The sequence below is a fragment of the Hippocampus guttulatus genome, chromosome 20 (genome assembly GCF_054856545.1).
Source record: "Hippocampus guttulatus isolate MCC_2025c chromosome 20, RoL_Hgut_1.0, whole genome shotgun sequence".
NCBI classification, from domain to species: Eukaryota; Metazoa; Chordata; class Actinopteri; order Syngnathiformes; family Syngnathidae; genus Hippocampus; species Hippocampus guttulatus.
Window position 1 is genome coordinate 10,956,936 of NC_141280.1, and position 21,674 is coordinate 10,978,609.

At 39.6% G+C, this 21,674-nt stretch overlaps 1 protein-coding gene across 2 annotated transcripts in view; it reads left to right on the top strand.

The window, feature by feature from the left end:
• The window catches only part of lama4 (laminin, alpha 4), a 57,179-nt gene extending 41,053 nt beyond the window's left edge, over positions 1-16,126 (top strand). Inside the window, exons 25-41 of one of the 2 annotated variants that reach the window (XM_086100711.1) lie at positions 811-982; positions 1,235-1,366; positions 1,477-1,619; positions 3,619-3,748; positions 3,822-3,959; positions 4,126-4,259; positions 4,402-4,566; positions 6,625-6,778; positions 6,938-7,107; positions 7,202-7,391; positions 8,338-8,493; positions 9,418-9,577; positions 11,488-11,612; positions 11,718-11,811; positions 13,177-13,293; positions 13,369-13,518; positions 15,794-16,126. In XM_086100711.1, the coding sequence (XP_085956837.1) occupies positions 811-982; positions 1,235-1,366; positions 1,477-1,619; positions 3,619-3,748; positions 3,822-3,959; positions 4,126-4,259; positions 4,402-4,566; positions 6,625-6,778; positions 6,938-7,107; positions 7,202-7,391; positions 8,338-8,493; positions 9,418-9,577; positions 11,488-11,612; positions 11,718-11,811; positions 13,177-13,293; positions 13,369-13,517 (2,329 nt within the window). In that variant the 3' untranslated portion in view covers position 13,518; positions 15,794-16,126. Of the gene's footprint in view, positions 1-810; positions 983-1,234; positions 1,367-1,476; positions 1,620-3,618; positions 3,749-3,821; positions 3,960-4,125; positions 4,260-4,401; positions 4,567-6,624; positions 6,779-6,937; positions 7,108-7,201; positions 7,392-8,337; positions 8,494-9,417; positions 9,578-11,487; positions 11,613-11,717; positions 11,812-13,176; positions 13,294-13,368; positions 14,727-15,793 lie in introns of those variants that run through there. The other variant, XM_086100710.1, reaches the window with a different exon arrangement.
• Positions 16,127-21,674: the final 5,548 nt, after the last annotated feature.

Here is a 21,674-nt window from a genome sequence, read left to right on the forward strand (position 1 = left end):
CTCCGAATACCCGATTATAGGATAGAATTTCCAGTAGGACAACCGAATACTAAAATATTCGATAGCTGCAACCCTAAAATGAATGAAAAAAAAAATCCTAGTCTGGATTCCATGTTCAAGGCCAACAAACCGGCCAGGACATCTTGCTTTTGGATGAGGAAGAGGGCGGCACTGACCAGCTCATTTGTTATCGTTTTGTTTTTTATTTTTTCCATACAACGGCTTATTAGGGTCACCTCGCGAGGAAAAAAAAACATCCAAAAAAAAACAGATTTACATCCATCTGGTGTATCACTCAACAACAACAGTAGGTGGAAGGGACGTCCCAGTCAACAAATTGACATCACACTTGTTCCTAAAATGGCACGGTGCATTAAAATTAACCAGGGGGATTATTTTGCCAAATAAAAGAATAGACATAAAATTGCTAACACCAGATATTTTTCACACTTTTCACACTTCAGTAACAATACTGAACAATTTGATGAAACTATCTAATGTGGATGTACATTATTGACAATAATTGACAATTAAAAATCGAAATTTGTTATGAACCCTTTCAGGGACAGCGGTTACTACAGTGGACAGCCTATCATGTTATCAGGTGACAGGTTATCATTATTGGTGCATGAAAGGGTTAAAAATGGGTTCAGGAGCGGGTGGCCTGCCAATATTAAATGTTCTAAAAAATTGGGGGTTAACCTTCGGGTTTTTGAGTTGATGATTACTCAGTTTTATGTCAATTCTGTACATTGTGAAATTTGAATGCACGTGACACTTAACTAATGCAGTCTCTCCTTATAATTACAGGTACAAATTGGCTTTTTCACAGAGTCGTATTGCAAGCTATTTATTTGATGGAAAAGGCTACGCACTGATTAATAACATCGAGCGGAGGGGGAAATTTGGTTATGTCACAAGATTTGATGTTTCAGTGCGAACGGTGGCAAACAATGGAGGGCTTTTCATCATGGTCAATGCTGTAAGTTCAAAGTATCGTAACTAATACTCTGGAGCCATTCTTCCGCTGATGTTAAGAGTTAAAAGTGGGGAAAGAAATAGTTTACTGTATTATGTTGATTTTTGCTATTATTTAAGTTCTAGAATGTATGTCTGTCTTAGCCTTTGACTCTTTGTGCATGCATTCAATTACTGTACGAGAAGAAGTAAACTCACACAAATAGAAATGTTATTTACAGTGGGGGGGTTTTTGTCCATGCTCTCATTTCCCCAGGATAAATTCTTTCTTTTAGAAATCAAAAATGGATTTTTGCGCCTAATGTATGACTTTGGTTTCGATGATGGGCCAAAACTTTTGGACGATCACATACCAAAGCTAAAAATAAACGATGCAAGACATCACGAGGTATGTTTTTCTTTTTCTTTTTTTTAAATTGGTCTAATAACATAGCCCACAGAAAATAGGCTACTTTTTATTTCAAATAATATGGTGCCTGTGTTTGACTCATGGAACAGATATCAGTGATCTATCATCAGTCAAAGAAGGTGATCCTTCTGGTGGACAAGAGCCACATTAAATCTATGGAGAATCCGAAAACCACTCTGCCATTCTCAGATATCTACATAGGTGGGGCACCCTCACACATTCTCCTATCGAGGTGAGTAAAAAAAATCCTGCAGCCACAAACATGTTTGCTGCAGTTTGCAGTCTAATATTAGACTATGAGAACTGTGAACTTCAGTGTTGTGAAAGTTCATTTTCTACACAGACGAGTTAGCCAGCTGCAGCTTGCAATGCTCCAGCCTCAAAAACATGAGAAATGTGATGCTTGAATGGTCTTTTTTTTTTTTGAATGAAAAGAGGACTGTAGTCCTGAATGTGCAAGCATGAACACGATCTGAACCATTCTCAGGTATAATTGGACGTTACTGCAGCTAACTATTGAATGCACTCGAACTACAAGATAAACTAGTCTTTAGGTGAGCACTCATGAGGGGTTAGTCTCCAGCCAACTGCTTCACCCGCTTTCTTCACCACAGTATCAACCCCACTCGCCTGCAGCGAAATTCAAAGGAAAAACGTTTTTACTCCTACCTCGGACTAGCAAACAGAAACGTTCCCTTACTATTTTTGGCCAACGTATGCAAATTTACCAAATGAGGTAGCTGTGGCTGTGAGACACTTGGTGGCTGGTGTTCCCAAATTAGGTGTGTATCCCCTTCATATGAAAGCTTGTTTCCAGTGACTATGATGACATGCAGTCAAGAACCATTTCAAAACCCATCCATCCATCCATCCATTTTCTACCGCTTATCCGGGGTCGGGTCGGGAGGGTAACAGCTTTAGCAGGAAAGCCCAGACTTCCCTCTCCCCAGCCACTTGTTCCAGCTCTTCCCAGGGATTCCAACGCGTTCCCAGGCCAGCCAGGAGACATGGTTTATCCAGCATGTCCTGGGCCATCCCTGAGGCCTCCTGCTGGTGGGATATGCCCTGAACACCTCACCAGGGAGGTGTCCAGGAGGCATCCTAATCAGATGCCCGAGCCACCTCATCTGGCTCGTCTCGATATGGAGGAGAAGCGGCTCTACTCTGAGCCCCTCCCGGATGACCGAGTTTCTCACCTTATTATAAGGGAGAGCCCAGACACCCTGCGGAGGAAATTCATTTCAGCCCCTTGAATCCGGGATCTCGTTCTGATCCATAGCTCGTTGACCATAGGAGAGGATAGGAACAGAGATCGACCTGAAAGTGGAGAGCTTCACCTTTTGGCTTTGCTCCTTCTTTATCATGACTGATTGATTCAAAGTCCGTATCATGGCAGATGCTGCATTGATCCGCCTGTCGATCTCCCGCTCCATCCTTCCCTCTCTCGTGAGCAAATCAGATACTTAAAATCCTCCACTTGGGGTAAGATCCCATCTGCGACCCGAAGAGGGCACTCCAGCCTTTTCTGACTAAGGACCATTGTTTCAGCTTTGGTGGTGCTGATTTTCATCCCAATCGCTTCACACTCAGCTGCGAACTGCTCCAGTGAGAGTAGGAAATCCCGACTTGACCAGCCAACAGCACCACATTATCTGCAAAAACCAGAGATGCAATACTGAGCCCACCAAACTGTAAGATTATGAACAGAACCAGTGACAAAGGGCAGCCTTGACAGAATCCAAACTTCATTGGAAATGAATCCGACTTAGTGCAGGCAATGTGAACAAAATTCTGACATCGGTGGTATAGGGACTGAACAGCCTGTATCAGGGGTTTCGAAAACCCATACTCCCGAAGCACCCCCAAAGGAACTTCCGGAGGGACATGGTCGAACGCCTTCTCAAAGTCAAAAGCTTTGTCGGAGGTGGGAATTGAAACTTCTTATGACAGGGGATTCTGCAAGACGCTCCCGATTTCACCTATCGCAGGTTATTTTTAGAACACAACCTCTCGCGATAAACGAGGGGCCATTGTACTTCAAAAATTGACAAAGGAATTTCAAATTTGGCATGCTGAGAACCCTCGTTTTGAAAAATAAAAGTATTATTTAAAAAAAAACATACACATGCTCGAGGTATGTTTATTCAATTGTAGATTTGACGAAGACACTTGACAAGATTGAGGTTGATTGTCACAAAACAAATACAGTGATATTGTGTCTTTCATGACAGGCCCGAGCTGTCCGCTGTGGTTGGCCTCAAAGGTTGTGTCAAAGGCTTCCTGTTCCAAAAAAAAGACTTCAACCTCTTAGAGGAGCCTGGCACCATTGGCATCAGTAGTGGGTGCCCTGAGGAGTCTTTTGTAAGCGCCACGTTTCATCTTTTTTGAGCGATAGACTGTGTGGCATCTAACATTGTGAGAATTTGTTTTACAGGCATCACATAAAGCCTATTTCATGGGTGAGAGCTACTTGAAATCCTCAGCAAAGATTTCACCGTTTGACAATTTTGAAGGAGGCCTCAACTTCAGAACCGTTCAAGCCAGTGGAGTTCTGTTCTATCACAATGAAGGGGTATGAACACACTTATTATTAAATGTAAAAAATATATATATATTTTAAATGCAATTTATCAGCATGTCTCTAGTTTTCGGTGCTATTCAACATTAAACAGTAAATTGTTCATGTTTATGGGTCACCAATACGCGCTTGCATATTTGCTTCATTTTTACCGCTTTAGCCTGACGAATTCAGCATCTCCCTTGAGAACGGAGCAGTGGTGATGAACTCACATGGAACAAGAGTTAAAACGCATAAGAAACACTATAATGATGGAAGGGCACACTTCTTATTGGCTTCGGTGAATAATCAGAAGTAAGCATTTGATTTTACTTTGACGGAACAATTTGCTTTTGATGCTATTATGATACATTTTGATGGTCGTGGGTCAGCTAGCACTATTTTGCTGTATTATTTATCTCGTTTAACACAACCTGTGTTTCTCTTTTCACCCAAGGTATTTATTATTGGTGGACGACAAAGACAAGCAGGAGAAGATACGCCCACAATCGGTCACAAGACCCTCTTCCGTTTCGACAGAAAAGAACTTCTACTTTGGGGGCTCACCAAAGAGCAGTTTCAAGAACTTTACAGGCTGCATTAGTTATGCCTACATAAACAGGTAGATCCCTTCTCAACACTGAACAACTGTTATGGTCGTTCATAGGAGAGAGCTCTTTGTCATCCAGGTTGCACACAGATGAATTGCTTTTTCTGCTGCTCAGAACTGCACACAATTTTTAATTGTTCTTTGAAAAAAGACTGGGGAGCAAATTCAAAAGTCTCACCATTCTTGCTGCTTCAAACAGTCCAGGTTTGATGCAGAAATGGACAGAAATCACTGGCACCGTCAAAAGTACACTTTAAGGAGGAGGTGGGATATTAATTTGCTCAGTGGAGAAGCTGGAACAGTTGTCAATTGCCATGCTAGCATGTTAACTTCAATTATGCGGCATGATAAACATAAGTATATGGTCCCTACAAAATATTGTACATATAAACACATGATACATGTTATGTCAATGGTAAATGGTTTATGTTTTTTGTTACTGTGTATAAAGCTAAAAACATTTACGGTCACTTTGGATGCTTGTTATCAGCTAGCACTGGGGCAAGAAGGGGCACTTGGTCGAAGGAATGCCCATCGTGTGGCTTGCTGTTCTTCAGCCATTAGGCAGGAGTGTCCAGACTTCTTCATTTGAGGGCCGCATACAGAAAAATGGAAGGACGAAAGGGCAACTTTAAAATTCTTCAACTTTTTGAAACACGCTAAAGTCAGTCAAGAAAACAGTTGTATATTGTTTGTATGGTTGAGTTAATTTCATCGGCCCTGGGCCGGAGTCTAGACACCACTGTCGTAAGGCCTATTTTATTCTGCAACTTAGAACATAGTTCACCTAACATGTGATCTGCCAGAAAACTGCGTCGCTTCTACATGCCAGCAGTACAGTACTTAATAAGACAAAGGCATCCATGAATGCAAAGACGTCACTCATGCAAAGACGTCACTAATCTACCTCCGGACCTCCAAAACTGCACACCTCTCTCCACTTTCAAGTCCCGTCTCAAAACACACCTGTTCAGGATTGCCTACAACACATAGCTCTTCCATTTCCTATGTTTTTATGATTTTATGTCCTGTTTTTATATAATATCTCGCTTACCAATTTTTACATTGTATTTTTCTTATTGTCGGTACAGTGTCCTTGGGTGGCATGAAATGTGCTTTTAAATAAAATGCATTATTATTATTATTATTATTATTATTACGATAATACAGTTCTATCACTCTCAGTGAGACTTAAACACTTGTCCAACAATTGACTACCATATTTTCTGCACTATAAGGTGCGTTGGAGTTTAAGGTGCACCTTCAATGAATGGCCTATTTTATAACTGTTTTCATGTAAAGGGCGCGCCGCATTCAAAGGCGCACCGAATAGAAGCTACAATAGTGGCTGCAGTTGCGTTATGCGTCCACTAGATGGAACTACTCTGAAGGGAATTTATATAGAGTTTTCACAACCGCTGCAGCTGTAACAAAGCAATTTACAGAACATTTAAAATACTACATCCGAGAAATTAGAGTATTGATCCATATACAAGGCGCACTGTCGGCTTTTGAAAAAATTTCATGCTTTTAGGTGTGCCTTATAGAGTGGAGAATACGGTACATCCAGTAGTTTGGCTCAACGTCTATTTCATACTGTCCGGTTAAGTTGCGTGCACCTGTTTTTTATTTTTATTGTTTATTTTTTGAGGTTTCTCATCCATACATCGAAATAGCTTTCAGGCATTCATTATCTGTCATTTTTGCCCATTGCATTTTGACCACGATGGCCTGAAACAAAAGCTGCTGGAAGCAAAAGATGTAAATAGAGCCTAAGGAAGTGTGGCATGTTTGTCTATTCAAAACCTGGTAGGTTTGATACCTTGATCATTCCAAGTGGGCTGTGGAACATAGTGTCAAGCTAATTTGTGGCCAATTGAATGCCACGGGAAGAATATTTCATTTGGAGAGTACCTGGGTGGCATGCGGATGGCAGCCATTTGAAAATATATACATGGAGCTGCTGGAATATGAATTGCCTGCCATATTGAAATTGCTGCTTCAACTTGGTACCAAAAAACAGCATTTAATCATAGTTAATTTCCCTTCTCTCTCCCCCGATTTCTTTAGACAAGACCGAGATATTGAGCCTGAAGACTTTCAGCGCTACACCGAGAATGTCCAGGCTCTCCTGCAGGACTGTCCATTGCAAAAGCCTCCTGCTGTTCTTTCAACAAGGCACAAGGATGACAAATCTATCGCCAAACGGAGGGTATCACGTAAGGTAAGGTGGGGAAAAAAACCCCAAAACATTAAACTGAATAAAAAAGGTATCATTCATTTGAGGTTTTCAGTAAACCTCATTTTATTGTGGCTTTCTGGGGTCTCCATTTGGATTGTTAATTTCTAATTTAGCCAAAATATTTCATGTATGCCGCCACAGGTCAGCAGGGATGAATCCGTACATTTAATGGAGTTAAGAAGTGACAGTGAAATGAACGTTGCTCCCTGCCATCTCCCAAGTCACCAAGCAACACAACATGCCTACCAATATGGCAGCTTTGCAAACAGTAGGCAGCACTACAGAAAGCTCCCAGAATCCCTTTCTCATAAGTAAGTCTTAAATTCTTCAAAATTCTCCAAGTATTGTAAAAGCCTTCTCTTTAAAAAAAAAAAAACAACTGTCTATCAATGTGTTTCCGCCCAGGTCCAACTTTTCCTTATCCCTCAAGACCAACGCATCCTTTGGCCTCGTTTTTTATGTGTCTGACATCCATGAGAGGAACTTTATGACTCTCTTTCTGGCCAGTGGTAGACTTGTATACACTTTCAATGTAGGTGATCAGCGTGTGGAAATCTGGAGCGAGGAAAAGTATAATGATGGAACATGGCATAATGTAAGTTCATCTTGTTGTTCCACCTGTCAATATTAAGGCTGAATTTTAGATACACATACAGGTAACTCTTTTTCAAGTGCAAGCATGTGACACTGCGTAATGAATGGCATAACACAGAGCTGCTGTGTGATGTGTTGTGTCTCTCTCAAGAGAATGAACTTGCTCACATTACTCCAGTGATATATAATGTTCTGTGAGATGCAGATACACGGTACTGCCATTGTTCAAATTCTCAACCCGAATGAATATTTTCAGGCTCTATGTAAAAACTGATTGTTGTGATAATGCTAAAAAGCATCCGTCTTCAAAAACGCAATACTTACTTGACCATTTGGGATTAGATTGACAGTTTTCATGAGCACGTCATTGTGCAGATATTATCGGCCAACAGAAAGTTTCTCATCCTCCACCGAAGGATATTTTTTGTACTTTCAGTATATCACAGGTCACAGTGTTATGCTGATTGTAAAAAAATTTTAGTTCCACTGGATTATGATATGAAATACCGTATTTTCCACACTAAAAGGCGCTTTGGCGTATAAGGCGGACCTTAGAAGCTGAAGTAGTAGCTGCGGCTCTGCACTCTGCATCCACTAGATGGTGCTACGCTAAAGGAAGTACAATACAGTACGGCTTTATATATATATATATATATATATATATATATATACCCAGTATATATATAATAGAGAGAGAGAGAGAGAGAGCTTTCACAACCGCTGCAGCTGTAACAAAGCGCTTTGCAGAATATTTAAAATACTACGTCCAAGAAATCTGAATATTGATCTATATATAAGGCGCATTCGATTCTAAGGTGCACTGTCGGCTTTTGAGAAAACCGAATGCTTTTAGGTGCGCCTTATAATGCGGAAAATACAGTACTTGCAAGAGCAAATTTTAGTCAATAAAATGTACAATGACAAGAAATTGTGCTTCCTTTCTGAAGGTTATTTTTATCCGTGATGGAAGTATGGGAAAATTGATCGTCGATGGACTCACAGTGTTGGAGGACAGAGTTAAAGGCAAAGCTGTGCCCTGGCATGTCAGCAGTCCTCTCTATTTTGGAGGCGTACCTCCAAAGCGAGCGCAGAAAAATATTCTGGTATGGATTAGATTTTTAACTGCAGATCCATCACTCTAATATATCATTGTTACAAATATGATGATAAAGATATTTATTGAAAAGCGCACTCCATAAATAGTCATGTACTAACATCATTTTCAGGGTTCAAAACGCGGATGGGCACCTTGAATGATTTTTTCCCCCCCTCCCAATTTTCTGCATTTCATTATTACATGTCTGCTGATAATTTAGAAAACTGCTGATAAGCATTCGATATTCTTTTTACATGGTGGAAAAATGGGGAAAAAAAACTTCTAAATATTGGGGGGAAAAAAAGAAAAAAAATCTATAATGTAATTTGCGGGTTTGTGTGTGGCAGGGCTCGACTGTAGTTTTCAGTTGTAAAATCAACAATCACCAGTAGATGGCAGACTTGTCTTATATCTGGTCATGTACTGCTTAAGAGCACATATGTTTCACATATGGACATCTTTTGTCCATATTTAAAACAGTATTTTTTCATACATCTGGTGCAGAAGTGCACGGTCCTATGTGGCCCCTGAGTAGATAAGTTGTGGCATTTAAGTTGCTCATCCCTGTTTTAAAAAAATAACTTCCCAAGTAGGTCATTGAGAATCACATTTTTATGTTTGTTTGGGGGTGGGGGGAGTGCCATCGTCTTTTTTGTGTGTGTGTGTGTGAGTGTGTGTGTGCACGTGTGTGTGCGTGTGTGTGTGTATACTGTATATGATACGTATATCCATTATCTGAAGTGCTTTATCCTCGCAAGGGTCGTGGGGGTGCTGGTGCCAATCCCAGCTCTCTTCGGGCAGTAGGCGGGGTACACCCCGAACTGGTTGCCAGCCAAGCCAATCCCAAGGCACACATAGACAAACAACCATTCATGCTCACAATCAGACTTTATATGTACTGTATTTATATTTTTGTGTTTGTTCCCTTTAGGGTGACTCGGTAAACAGCTTTTCTGGCTGTTTGAGGAATATCCAGCTCAATCGGCATTGGTTGTCATCTGCTGATAAAACATTTGGAGTGACACCGTGTTTTGAGGGACTCACCGAGGCAGGAACATTCTTTGCAGAGGAAGGAGGCTACGTACTTTTGGGTAACTTAACGTTCATTTTTGCACTCCAGTTTTTAACCCCCTGACATGTTTTCCTTGACTGCATACATCCAGGAAGTATCATTTTTGTTTGGGCCAATCTCATTAATTAGAAAAAATAACCATTCTGTTGGATTTTAATTTGTTAATTTCCTGTGAATTCCTATTCATCATTACTTGTCAAATTTTAAGTTATTGGAGGACCACAGAGCAGGGGTCACCAACACGGGGCCTGCGGACAACCAGTCGCCCGCAGCACCATCTGAGTTGTCCGCGGGCATGTTCTAAATATAGATCACCAGTGAGAGGTTTCTTTGTGTGTGTTTGGGTGTGTTGCTTTTCATTGCTATGTCTACAAACAATGTCACAGTAAAATTGAATTTCACATAGTTTGTGCACAAACTGCACGAACTGAATGGTGATTGGAATTCCATAAACGTAGACACAAATGAAAATCCGTAACAAAAATACTTATTTACTGAAAAAGAGCACCGACAAAGTATAAACAGAAATCCCTGGTCACAAGGAGCCAGGACAAACAAGGCATAAACAAAAAGCGCTAGCGAAAGGCAAGGTAATAGTAAAGCCCAGAATATAAACGAAATGACAAGAAACAAAGCAAGAGTAAGTTTAAAGACAAAACAATATCAATACTAACAAATGAGGGAATAGAGAGCAAAAACGACAATGACGAGTTCGAGGGGTCTAGAAAACAACAATTGAGCAGAACAACAGTAAAACAGGTCAATAATCCGACAAGGACTTTGCAATTAGGCAGTCCTGAAATACATTGCGCACTGATGAACATTGGCAGCAGGTGTGCACACTGGAGGGAAAGCCCTCCTCTACCATCTGCTGGAGACGCACACAGGAACAGAATCATGACGGAATTCAAATATTGAAAAATTGTGTTGCGAAATGTTAGTTTATTAAAAATGCTGTAAATTTGGTTTTAAGTTCAACGTGCGAGAGGATTTATTTAAACATCTGCAAGTTGATTTGTACATTATGTAACTTGCACAAACATTTTAAAAAGTGTTGCATATTGATATTTATCTGTGTCCTGATTTTCTTTAATCGTTGCTCATTATTGGGAGAAATCATTTCCACGATTAGTGTCCAAACATGGATCATTTTCAATAATTACGATAATTAACCATATTTTGGGCAAATTTGTGAAGTGTGTCACTAAATGGTTGCCCTTTGCATTCAACAATAACAAAAAGTAACTACTCCTTTTTTCAACCCAGTGGTTCTCAATTATTTTCTGTCATGCCCCCCCAAGGAAGAGGAAAACATCTCGCCCCCCCCGCACAGCTATAAATATCAAAATATCATTTGTCTGTAAAATTGTATAAATGCACCTTTGCATAACACTGTATCCTTATTAACGTATAAGAGAATAAAAAAAGAAAGCAGCTTATCAGCGTGATTGGGGTGTAATGTCTTGCCGTGACACCTTAATTTATTTGGCTTCATGCTGTCCGTGACGAAAACGTTTAGACAAAGTAAGTACATCAATCTTCCCTCGTCTGCCACCACAGGCACATTGAAGCCAAGCCTCGTCATTTTTCCTCCCTGAGAATGCTCTGCGCAAACTCTGCCAATGAGCGCGCTACTGCCCCTAACGTAGTGGAGGTGCAACTGCAAGTTATTTTAGGACAGTAAAAAAATAAAAAAGCATATTCCCCCAGGTTAAACGCGCCCCCCCCCTGGCGAAGCCTCGCGCCCCCCCCAGGGGGTCGCGCCCCACAATTTGAGAAGCACTGCTTTAACCCAACCAGTTTCCTCACCTTTGCCACAATGCTCACTATATTTGAGAGGGAAAATAAAGCTCGAAATCATGCAGATATATTTTCATGTCAACCTGACCTCAGAGAACGTCCTTTACTTTGCCTCCTTCCCTCTTTTAGACACGCTTGACTTGGGACCGAGATTTCAACTCGAAATGGAGGTCCGGCCCCAGGTGACATCGGGTTTACTTCTGCATGTGCCCGGAGCAGAGGGTTATTTTTCACTGTACATTCATCAAGGAGCAGTAAGTCAAAGTCACAGATGAGACAATTATATTACAATACATACATTATTTTTAAATGTTTCTTTTAATGGTTAGAAATGTTGAAATGAAAACAATGTTTTCCAGGTGGTGGTCGTTTTGACTGATGGGACACATGAATTATTGGCAACAGTTTCTCCAAGGCGGGCTCTATGTGCTGGCCATTGGCATAGAATTGCAGGTGAGTGTTAATTAATTTTTTTAGGGGGGTCAAAATGTATTAAGAACAATGAAGAATTCCCAAAGAGTGCCACATAGATCATGGACAAATAATGTGATGAACCTATTTTGTAAGGGAATGCATCAAAGAATTGTGCAAGTAAGCGTAAGATTTTGTTCCATTTTATTTCCAATACCTCATTTCCAACATCGAAAAAAATAAATGGATTAGTCAAATCAAGTGGTGTTTATTTTAAGATGTCCTTGATCCTTTATTTGTCCCACATTGGGGAAATTTACAGTCTACAGCAGCAAGATTGGGTAGAGAAGAAAGAAGAAAAACAAAGTATTCGCATTCACACAATGAATGTTACTGTTTCGATGTACACCGTTCAATGAAGTGCAATATAAATATAGATATAGATAAGGTGGCTGTGCTAATTACAAATGTCCTCCACATCATTTTATTTTTTATTCAGCAGCCTGACAGCAGTGGGTAGGAACGAGCGGCGGTATTTTAATCAAGAGTCTCAGTGTTTCATTCATCGTATAGTTGACAAATATCAATGACATCCCCTGATCTTAACCCAACTTGGCATGGAAAACCTAAAATCCCAAAAAGAAGAAATTGTCATGTGACAAACAACAACAGAAACCTTGAGAAGGGATCCCAGATGGACGATAACACAGTGCCATGCATTTGCCCTCTTCTCAAATTACATTTTTTTCGCATAGGTTCCCCGCTTCAGGTTTCATGCACAAATAATGATAACCTGTAACCCTATTACCTGATGAACTGCCCACTGTAGTAACCGCTGCACCTGAAAGGGTTAAGATCATCAAACAAGTGTAAGACCCAGTTAACCCAATAAACACAAAATGTTGTTTTTAAATTATTTGATTTATTAAAGGTGTGAGGGCGACTATTCAAAAGTACCTGGCCCTATGTGAAAAAGTACTTGAGTACAAGAAGAGAGCATCACTGCAGGGCATGAACAGAGGCCACAAATCACTGTGAAAATACTTGTCTTGTGTCTCCACAAAAATGCAAGATCGTCTTTAACCCTCATTTACATCATCTGATTGGCATTTGGTCAGAATTCACAAATAATTAATCCGACACATTGTCCTTTGCCAGGTGGTGCTTTTTTTTTTTGTTCTCAATGGCATTCAAATTTTCTTTTTCTTTATGGTCTTTTGTTTTGAGTTTGCAACACACCTGCCAATTCTTTGATGCAATATTTAGTTAAAACACTATTTGTAGAAATTCTGCGTTGCCAAGCAAAGTCAGAACCTCCAAGAGAGTCAGACATTAAAAGTACGGTATAAGCTCATTGTAATATAACATAATGAGTACATTAAACTGCTCTGTCTTGCCTGATCACAGTGATGAAAAATATTGGCATCCTCAAGTTGCAAGTAGACCAGCAGGTCCATAATGTGGATGGGTTTCTGAATCTTCACTCTACAGTCATCACAAAGATTTTTATTGGTGGAGTTCCAGGTTAGTTATCGCCCAGTGTGAGCCTTTTTTTTTCTGCTTGAGTCATACATTTCTAAACATTTGTCTACCTCTCAGATATCTCCCTTCCAGGCAGCCATGTAACCAAGGAGCCTTATGTAGGTTGTATGAGGAACCTGAAGATCAACAACAGCGGAGTGAGCTTCCCTGACGCAGCTCTGGTCAGCGGAGCGGTCAGCGTAGGATCCTGTCCGGCTGTGAAATAAAGTAAAATTGCCAACTGTTCCCAATGCCTTATTAATAACAAGAAAATATAACAATTGTAGGAAACCACTCCCTTTAATTTACCGTATTTTCTGCATTATAACACGCTTCGGATTATAAAGCGCACCTTCAATGAATGGCCTATTTTAAAACTGTTTTCATATATAAGGTGCACTGCATTATAAGGCGCATGGAATAGAGGCTACAATAATGGCTGGAGTTGCACTGTGCATCCACTAGATGGCGCTACGCTAAAGGAATACAATACAATACAGCTTTATTTATATGAAGCCTTCACAACCGCTGCAGCCGTAACAAAGCTATGAGAACTAGTCACAAACAAGGAACTATAGATACAGATGGCATTACAAAACAATGTATGATAGACAAAAGTTATGAGGACAACTGATTCAACAAAAAGGCACACAAACCTCGTGGGCTCACATCCACAAGGGGCTAAATATCTTTAGAAGTCTTGCTTGTCTCCTTCTTCCTTTGTTTAGTCAGCAGTTAACAATGCTTTTGGTATTGTCTTAGTTTCATCATGGCTGCTCAGAGCTCACAAAGTAGTTGTCTGTTTGAGTGTGTGTTGGTGAATGCACATGTCAATTAGTGTCCGGCAGGATGCTTTTAGCTTACAAAGACTGTAACGCTATATATAAGGTACATTGGATTAAAGGGCGCACTGTCGGCTTTTGAGAAATTGAATGCTTTTAGGTGCACCTTATAGTGCGGAAAATACAATACTCTGGTGACTGCTTTTCTTACAAACAAAAACTAATGCCATTTAATCAAAACTGATCAAACTGAAAGTATACATTTAGAACATATTTAATTTCACACAATATACTCCAATGTTCCATGATGTTGTTTGTCTTAAATGTTTATTCCATTGCAAGGGTTGTGAGCCCAATTTCCATTTTGTGCTTATATTCGATTCTAACATTCTACCGTATTATAGTGTATTATTTTCAAGTAGTTCATTTCCAATATCTGGACTGTTTTATTGAAGACATGTCAAAACAAATCCAAATTTTGAACAACTAAAGATGTGTCATTATCAGGCAATAAAGGTAAAAATCAAAAACAAATATTAAACACTATATACAGTCTCTCTGGCCTTGACTGACTCTTCCCCACAGTGGTGTGCGTTTGGAACATTATAGAGAGATGGATGGCATGCATCTCGAATAAACCACATTTTAACCATATCTCATGGTCTGTGCTGTCACTTCATCAAACCAGCTGTTGTACAAGCTCTCAATAAATAAATAAATAAAATAAAAGCAAGACATTAACGAAAATAAATAATAAAAAGTATTTTGGGGTGATAACAAGGGACCTTTCCTCATTTTCGTTTGAAAATAAAACTTCAGTCAAAATAAGCATCGGCCCTTGTGACAGTGCCTGACCATATTGTTTTAAGTGCTCTATAAATTGTGTTAGGTTGTTGGAAATGGATCAACTTAGCCCTGAACCTACCCATTCATATAGCGGGTCAAGCAAGAACTTAACCCTTTCAGGGACAGCGGTTACTACAGTGGACAGCTTACCATGTTATCAGGTTACACAGGGTGCATGAAAGGGTTAAAACAAACCAATCCAAAGAATAATTCTTGAAAGAATTATTACCAGTATGGAACTATGGACTACCATTTTCATAACTGTAAAGTTACCATATTTCTCAGCGGCGCTGATATTGATGGCATAGCATATTGCTCGTTGTAATAGCAAGACAATGAAATGTGGGATTGTTGAATTCGCATTCCTAAAACCAGATTGAAATTCAAATAAAAGGTTGTTCTTTGATTTAAAACAATAAAATAACCATTTATGTGTTCTAAATAGAGTTTCCATTATTTAAGACATTTATGAAAATTGATATCAGTTCTGTAATTATTTGGGTCACTTATGCTGCCTCCAAAAAAAAAAAAAAATAAGGAATCACTCTTGGTTTTTCCCTTTGGGACTGTACCTGTCATTTTACATAAATTGATCAGAAAGGTCACAAAGGGAGTGATCATTTTTACAGCATCCTGGACAAACATACCTGACAGGAGGTCTGGCCCAGTACCCTTCATGGGTTTTTGTTCCCAAATGAGCTTATAAATGGCTTCTTCAGAAATACGAGAGACTTCAAAAGTGTCTGGTTTCTTTTGACCATAGAAATCATGTATTCAATCCCATAGGCCTTTGTTGGTTGAGGAAGTTTATCTGCCAGCTCTTTTTCAGCAGTAACAAAATGGGAATTTAGATGCTCTGCCGACTCCTTTTTTAGGAGAAGTTCCCACACCAATAATATCAAGGCCCCTGTACCGGCTCCTCGGTGGCTGCAGGCCTTCATGCAGAGTCCTCTGTGGGTTCAGGCCCCGGTCTCTCATCCTGTCCTGGCAGTGTGTGTCCTGCGCCTGCCAATCAATCCTGTTTTTGCGGCCCGCATCCAGTGGCAGGCCCCCGTCCTCGCCTCTCAGCAGCACCAAGCCCATATCACAGCGGTGTATACACTGTGGCCGCCCCTGCAAGCATCTATCAGGGATGAGATTTCTCCACTTTTTGGCAGAATTCCGCTTTTTTTCCAGTCAAAATGGACCTTTTTATATTGTGCCAAATCCGTTGAGAATTGTTTTTTGGGGGGGGGGGGGGGGGGGGGGGGGGACATGGTGTTATTTCTGGGCTCCCGGACTTGTTTTCGACAGACTCGGGATTCGTAATGTTAACGAATAAAGTTTGCAGCCATCCATTTTGAATACTGTACCATTTTTTTATTCGCAAAGTGTTAGTTTGTCGTTACTTCGTATATGGGCTAAAACCAATGTCTTATTTGTTGTGATTGGTCGCTCTATCGGCCTGTTTGCCTTCCTAAACCCCTTTCCCACAAATTCTGAATGGTTTTGCATGATGGATGTAGTGTATTGAAATTACTCGTGTATGTAGTCTGTATTAAACAAAATGCCGAATGTTCTCGAGACTCGTGACAAAGCTAAAGTGCGTCAGATAGATGCTGATCTGAAAAACAAGTTTCGATGGGACTGGTTGGATAGAAAGCTGACGGTGTCCCCAGTAGGAACCAGTGAAGAGGAACCATTGTCTGTGCCTGTCTCGGATTTCGTGAAAAAGCTTGATGTCGCTGGTAAAGCTCTGTGTACAGTGTGTGACGATGTCATTCTATACGGATAGAGAGGACGGAAAGCTTTGCAGAGTCACGCAACCTCGGTGAAACACCGAAAACAGACATTTCTACTGAAAAGTAACCACTCGATTGATTTATAACCCATATACAGGTATAGTAAACACTTTGGGACTTCACTATCACTGTATGAGGTAAGAATCAACAGCTTTTTATCACATTTACACAACATTTTATGAATACATGTAATGAACAAATCTTCAATATGTGTTTCCATTTTTAGTTTTGATTTTGAGCAGCAAATTTGAAGTTACATGTTGGTGCGCACCAGGAACGCATAAGCAAAATTGCACAAAGGCCTATGTCAAATTTTCACTTGAAAGAATAGTGAACAGTCTTGGGATTTGTTTCTGTGAAAGTTTAAAGTAGTGTGTACATTGAATGCACTTCATCTTTAGCATGTTTAGTATAAAGTGCCAATTTTGTAAGCAAATAGGGAATGGTATTTCAATTTTTGTTGATAAACATAATGGTTTTAAGGCTTTAAAATCTGTAAAACCCATTAGCTTCCGGGGGCTTTGCCCCCAGGGCCCCCATTCAGGGAGTTCCCCCTGGTCCTCACTAGTCCTACGGCCCCCAGACCCCCACCTGATTTTCAGAATTTTTCATCACTAGCCACTCTCATCCCTGATTTATTGTCTGGCCTTAGGTCTGGCCCTGCCAGGATCCTCAAATCTGGACTCCAGGATGCCCGCGAGAATGGCCTAGATTGGCAGGCCGTGATTGTGCCTCCAGGCCTTCATCCGCTCACCCGGTTTTTAGACATTTGCTAATTTTGTGACTTCTGGGATACGTACTTTGGAGGCGGGGTTGCATGGGGGTATTGTCATGGTCTTTGATTTAGGTTTTCAATTTCTGTTTGTTTGTTTGTTTATTGAACATAAAACATATATACAGTAATAATTTGACAGAAAATAAGGTAGATAAAAAAAGTAAAAAGAAAGAAATCAATCTTCATTCAACACAGTTATTATGTTCAAGGGAGTAGGAAGAAGTAAAAAAACGTATCTAGTACTACCCCGTTATGTGATTGTATCTAATAAATCATTTTTATATCAATCAGAAAAGAAAAAAGTAAGAAAAAAGAAGTCTCCATTAAGGCTCATACTTTACCCTTAACCGTGATATTTGTACAACTTTTGGTTTGTATCGGGATTATATACTTCCACACCCTGACACTCTTGTGTCAATTTTCTCTTGTATTCATAATGGATATTTCAATACCTTTCTCTATTTATCAACTTAGTTCTGATTTATCATTATATTTAATGTTTTGAATTTATCATTTTAACTCTGATTGATGTAGGTTGTTTGTACTATTTTTTTGAATTTGTTTATGAACTCAGCAAGCGAGTACTCATTTTCAGGTCCGTTTCGAGATTATTCCACAGATTAACACCTTTGATAGATACACTTCTTTGCTTGATGTTTGTTCTTGTTTTGAGTTTTTTGAATAGGTTGGTACCTCTTAAATCATAGCTGCTTTCTCGAATTTCGAAAAACTTCTGAATGTTTTGGCAGAGCAGGTTATTGTGTGCTTTGTACATTAATTGGGCGATTTTAAAGTCAACCAGGTCATAAAATTCCATATATTTTGATCTATTAATAATTCGAATTGCTTTTTTTTTGTAGGTTGAGAATAGGGAGTGTGTTTGTTTTGCAGGCATTTCCCCATATTTCCACACAGTAGGTCATATATGGTAATAATAATGAAGTGTATAATGTGTACAAAGATCTCTTATTTAGCACTTCCTTGGTTTTGTAGAGGATCCCTATGGTTTTGGCTATTTTTCTTTTTACGTTATCGATATGTGGCTTCCAACATAGTTTTGAGTCTATTACTAATCCGAGAAACTTGGTTTCATACGCTCTTTCTATCTCAATTGAGTTTACCCTAATTTTAGCTTGGTGTTTGATTGGTCTTGTGCCAAAAACAATTAACTTCGATTTTTTCAGGTTAAGTGACAATTTATTTCTGTCGAACCAGTTTTTTAATTTGTTTAATTCGTTTTCTACGGTTGTCAGGAGCTGTTTCAGGTTTATTCCAGAACAGTAGAAAGTTGTATCATCAGCAAATAGGACACATTTAAATTATTTTGAGACATTGCAGATATCATTTATATATAAGATGAATAGTTTTGGACCAAGCACTGACTCCTGAGGAACTCCGTGAGTGATTTTCAGTTGATTCGTTTTTTTATTGTTGAGTTGCACGTACTGATATCTGTTTTCTAAATAACTTTTTATCCATTTATAAGCTACACCTCTAATGCCATATCTTTCTAGTTTTTTCAATAATATACTGTGATCTATTGTGTCAAAAGCTTTTTTTAGATCTAGGAAAACCCCAACAGTAAATTCTTTGTTGTCTATATTAGTGGCTATTGCTTCCACAAACTCCATAACTGCCATTGAGGTGGTCCGTTTTTCCCTGAAGCCATATTGATTCTCACTTAACAGCGCATGCTTTTGTATAAAGCTAACAAGTCTGCGAGAAAATAGTTTTTCTAATATTTTTGAAAATTGTGGTAGTCGTGATATTGGTCTGTAATTTGTAAACCGATGTCTTTCTCCACTTTTATAGATTGGAATAACTTTAGCAATTTTCATTTTTGATGGAAAGATACCAGCTTTGAATGACAGGTTGCATATGTGCGTGAAAGGTCGCACTACATATTCTATAATATGCTTTATTATTGTCATATCAATATTAAAGCAATCAGTTGACTTTTTATTTTTAAAAGTTTTTATAATATTTGATACTTCTTCTTGTTTTACAGCAGTAAGGAACATCGTAGAGGAGTTTTTTTCTACATATCTATCTATTTCAAACAAGTTTGTTGGATCAGGAATTTGTTTTGCTAGGTTACTGCCGATGTTGACAAAATACTCATTAAATTCAGTTGCTATTTCTGCAGTTTTTTCCAAAATAGTATTTTTGCCTTTGATAAAATACCCTGGATAATCCATTTTTGAGGACTATTTCTGATTACTTGGTTAAGTATCTTCCATATTTCTTGTGTGTTACTTTTATTCTGCTCTAATAGTGCATGATAATGATCTCTTTTACTGGTTCTTATAATATTTACTAGTTTATTTTTATAGGTCTTATATATTTTTTTCTGCTTCTTCAGTTCTCAATTTTAAAAACAATTTATATAAATTGTTTTTCTTTTTACATGCGTTTTCTATGCCTTTCGTTATCCATGGCTTACTTGGGTCTTTATACTTTTTGGAGACTTTAGTTAATGGAAAATGTTTATCATATAAGGAGATTATGGTAGACTGAAATACTTCAAACGCTGTATTTGGGTCTTCGTTTGAGTAGACCTCGGTCCAGTTTTGTTTTTCTAGGTCTTGCTTAAAGGCGTCGGTGGAGCGTTGGGTTCTTAGTCTTATTTCTGTTATGTGAGTTGTTGACTTAGCTTTTCTATCAAAATAATTATGAAAAACTGCAAAAACAGGTAGGTGGTCACTTATGTCATTAATGAGAAGTCCACTTTCCATTTTATGATCAATCTTATTTATAAATATGTTATCTATTAATGTGGCCGTGTCAACTGTTATTCTGCTAGGTTTCAGGATTACTGGGAAAAAGCTGTTGCTGTACATAGTATTTATGAAGTCGGTTGTTTTTTTGTGTCCATTTGGGTTTAATAAGTCAATGTTAAAGTCACCACATATTATTCGTGTTTTCTTATCGTTGTTGTAACTGAGCATATCTGTTAGTTTTTTATTGAATGTGTCAATACATGATCCTGGTGTCCTATAGATGCAACTTATGATGATATTTGATGCCTTTTTATTATGTATTTCAATGGTTAGACATTCCATTAGGTTTTCTATTGTGTTTGTCAATGTCTCGATTTTACTGCATTTAAGTGCTTTGTCTACATATATTGCAACCCCCCCTCCTTTTTTGTTTTCCCTATTAGTTGCAAACATTTCATAACCTTCTATTTCCATTTCAGTTGTTTTATCTTCATCAAGCCAAGTTTCTGATATGGCAGTTATTTTAAATTTATTGAATTTAGTCAGGTATTCTTTGATTTTTGTGAATTTTTTATAGAGACTTTTACTGTTTAAGTGTATTACTGAAAGTGCATTTTCCAATTTTATATTAGTGTTGAATTGTTCATCCAGGTAATAGTCAGAGTTTGTTACCCTTTGTTTGTTCTGGAAGAAGTTGTTGTCTGGGTCCAAATTGTTCTCGGGATCGAATGGCTTATAGTCAATATCTTCAAAGGGTTGGAAGTCCATGTTTTTGGGATGTGAATTTCCCGCTCCCACGCGGTCGTCGCTGGCTCCCTCGCGGTCGTCGTTGGTTCCCTCGCTGTCGTCGCTCGCTCTCTTGCCGTCATCACTGGCTCCCTCGCGGTTGCTGGCTGGACGTCTCCTGGGTCCCTCGTGGTCGCTGGCTCCCTTGCGGTCGTCGCCGACTCCCTCACGCTCGCTGGCTGGCTGCCTCCCGGCTCTCTCACGCGCGCTGGCTGGTTGTCTCCCGGCTCCCTCAGGCTCGCTGTCTCCCGGCTCCCTCGCGGTCACTGGCTCCCCTGCAGTCGTCGCTGGTTTCCTGTCGGTCGTCTCTGGCTCCCTTGCTGTCGTCGCTGGCTCCCTCGCGGTGGTCGCTGGCTGGTTGTCTCCCGGCTTCCTCGCGGTCGCTGGCTTCCCTGCAGTCGTCGCTGGCTTCCTCGCGGTCATCACTGGCTCCCTCGCGGTCGGTCGGTCTTGAAAAAGTTATTGTCCGGGTCCAAGTTGTTCTCAGGGTCAAATGTCTTGTGGTCAGTAGGGTTGGAAGTCATCAAGGGTTGAAAGGGTCATCAAAGGGTTCGAAGTCCATGTTTTTGGTATGTGAATTTCCTGCTTCAGTAGGGTCAGAGTTTTTATCTCCGGGTGGTGAATAATTCTCAGTATGCTGCTTGATGGTGTTGAACTCCAGCCTGTTGTGTTGGAGTACTGGTGCGGGGGTGGA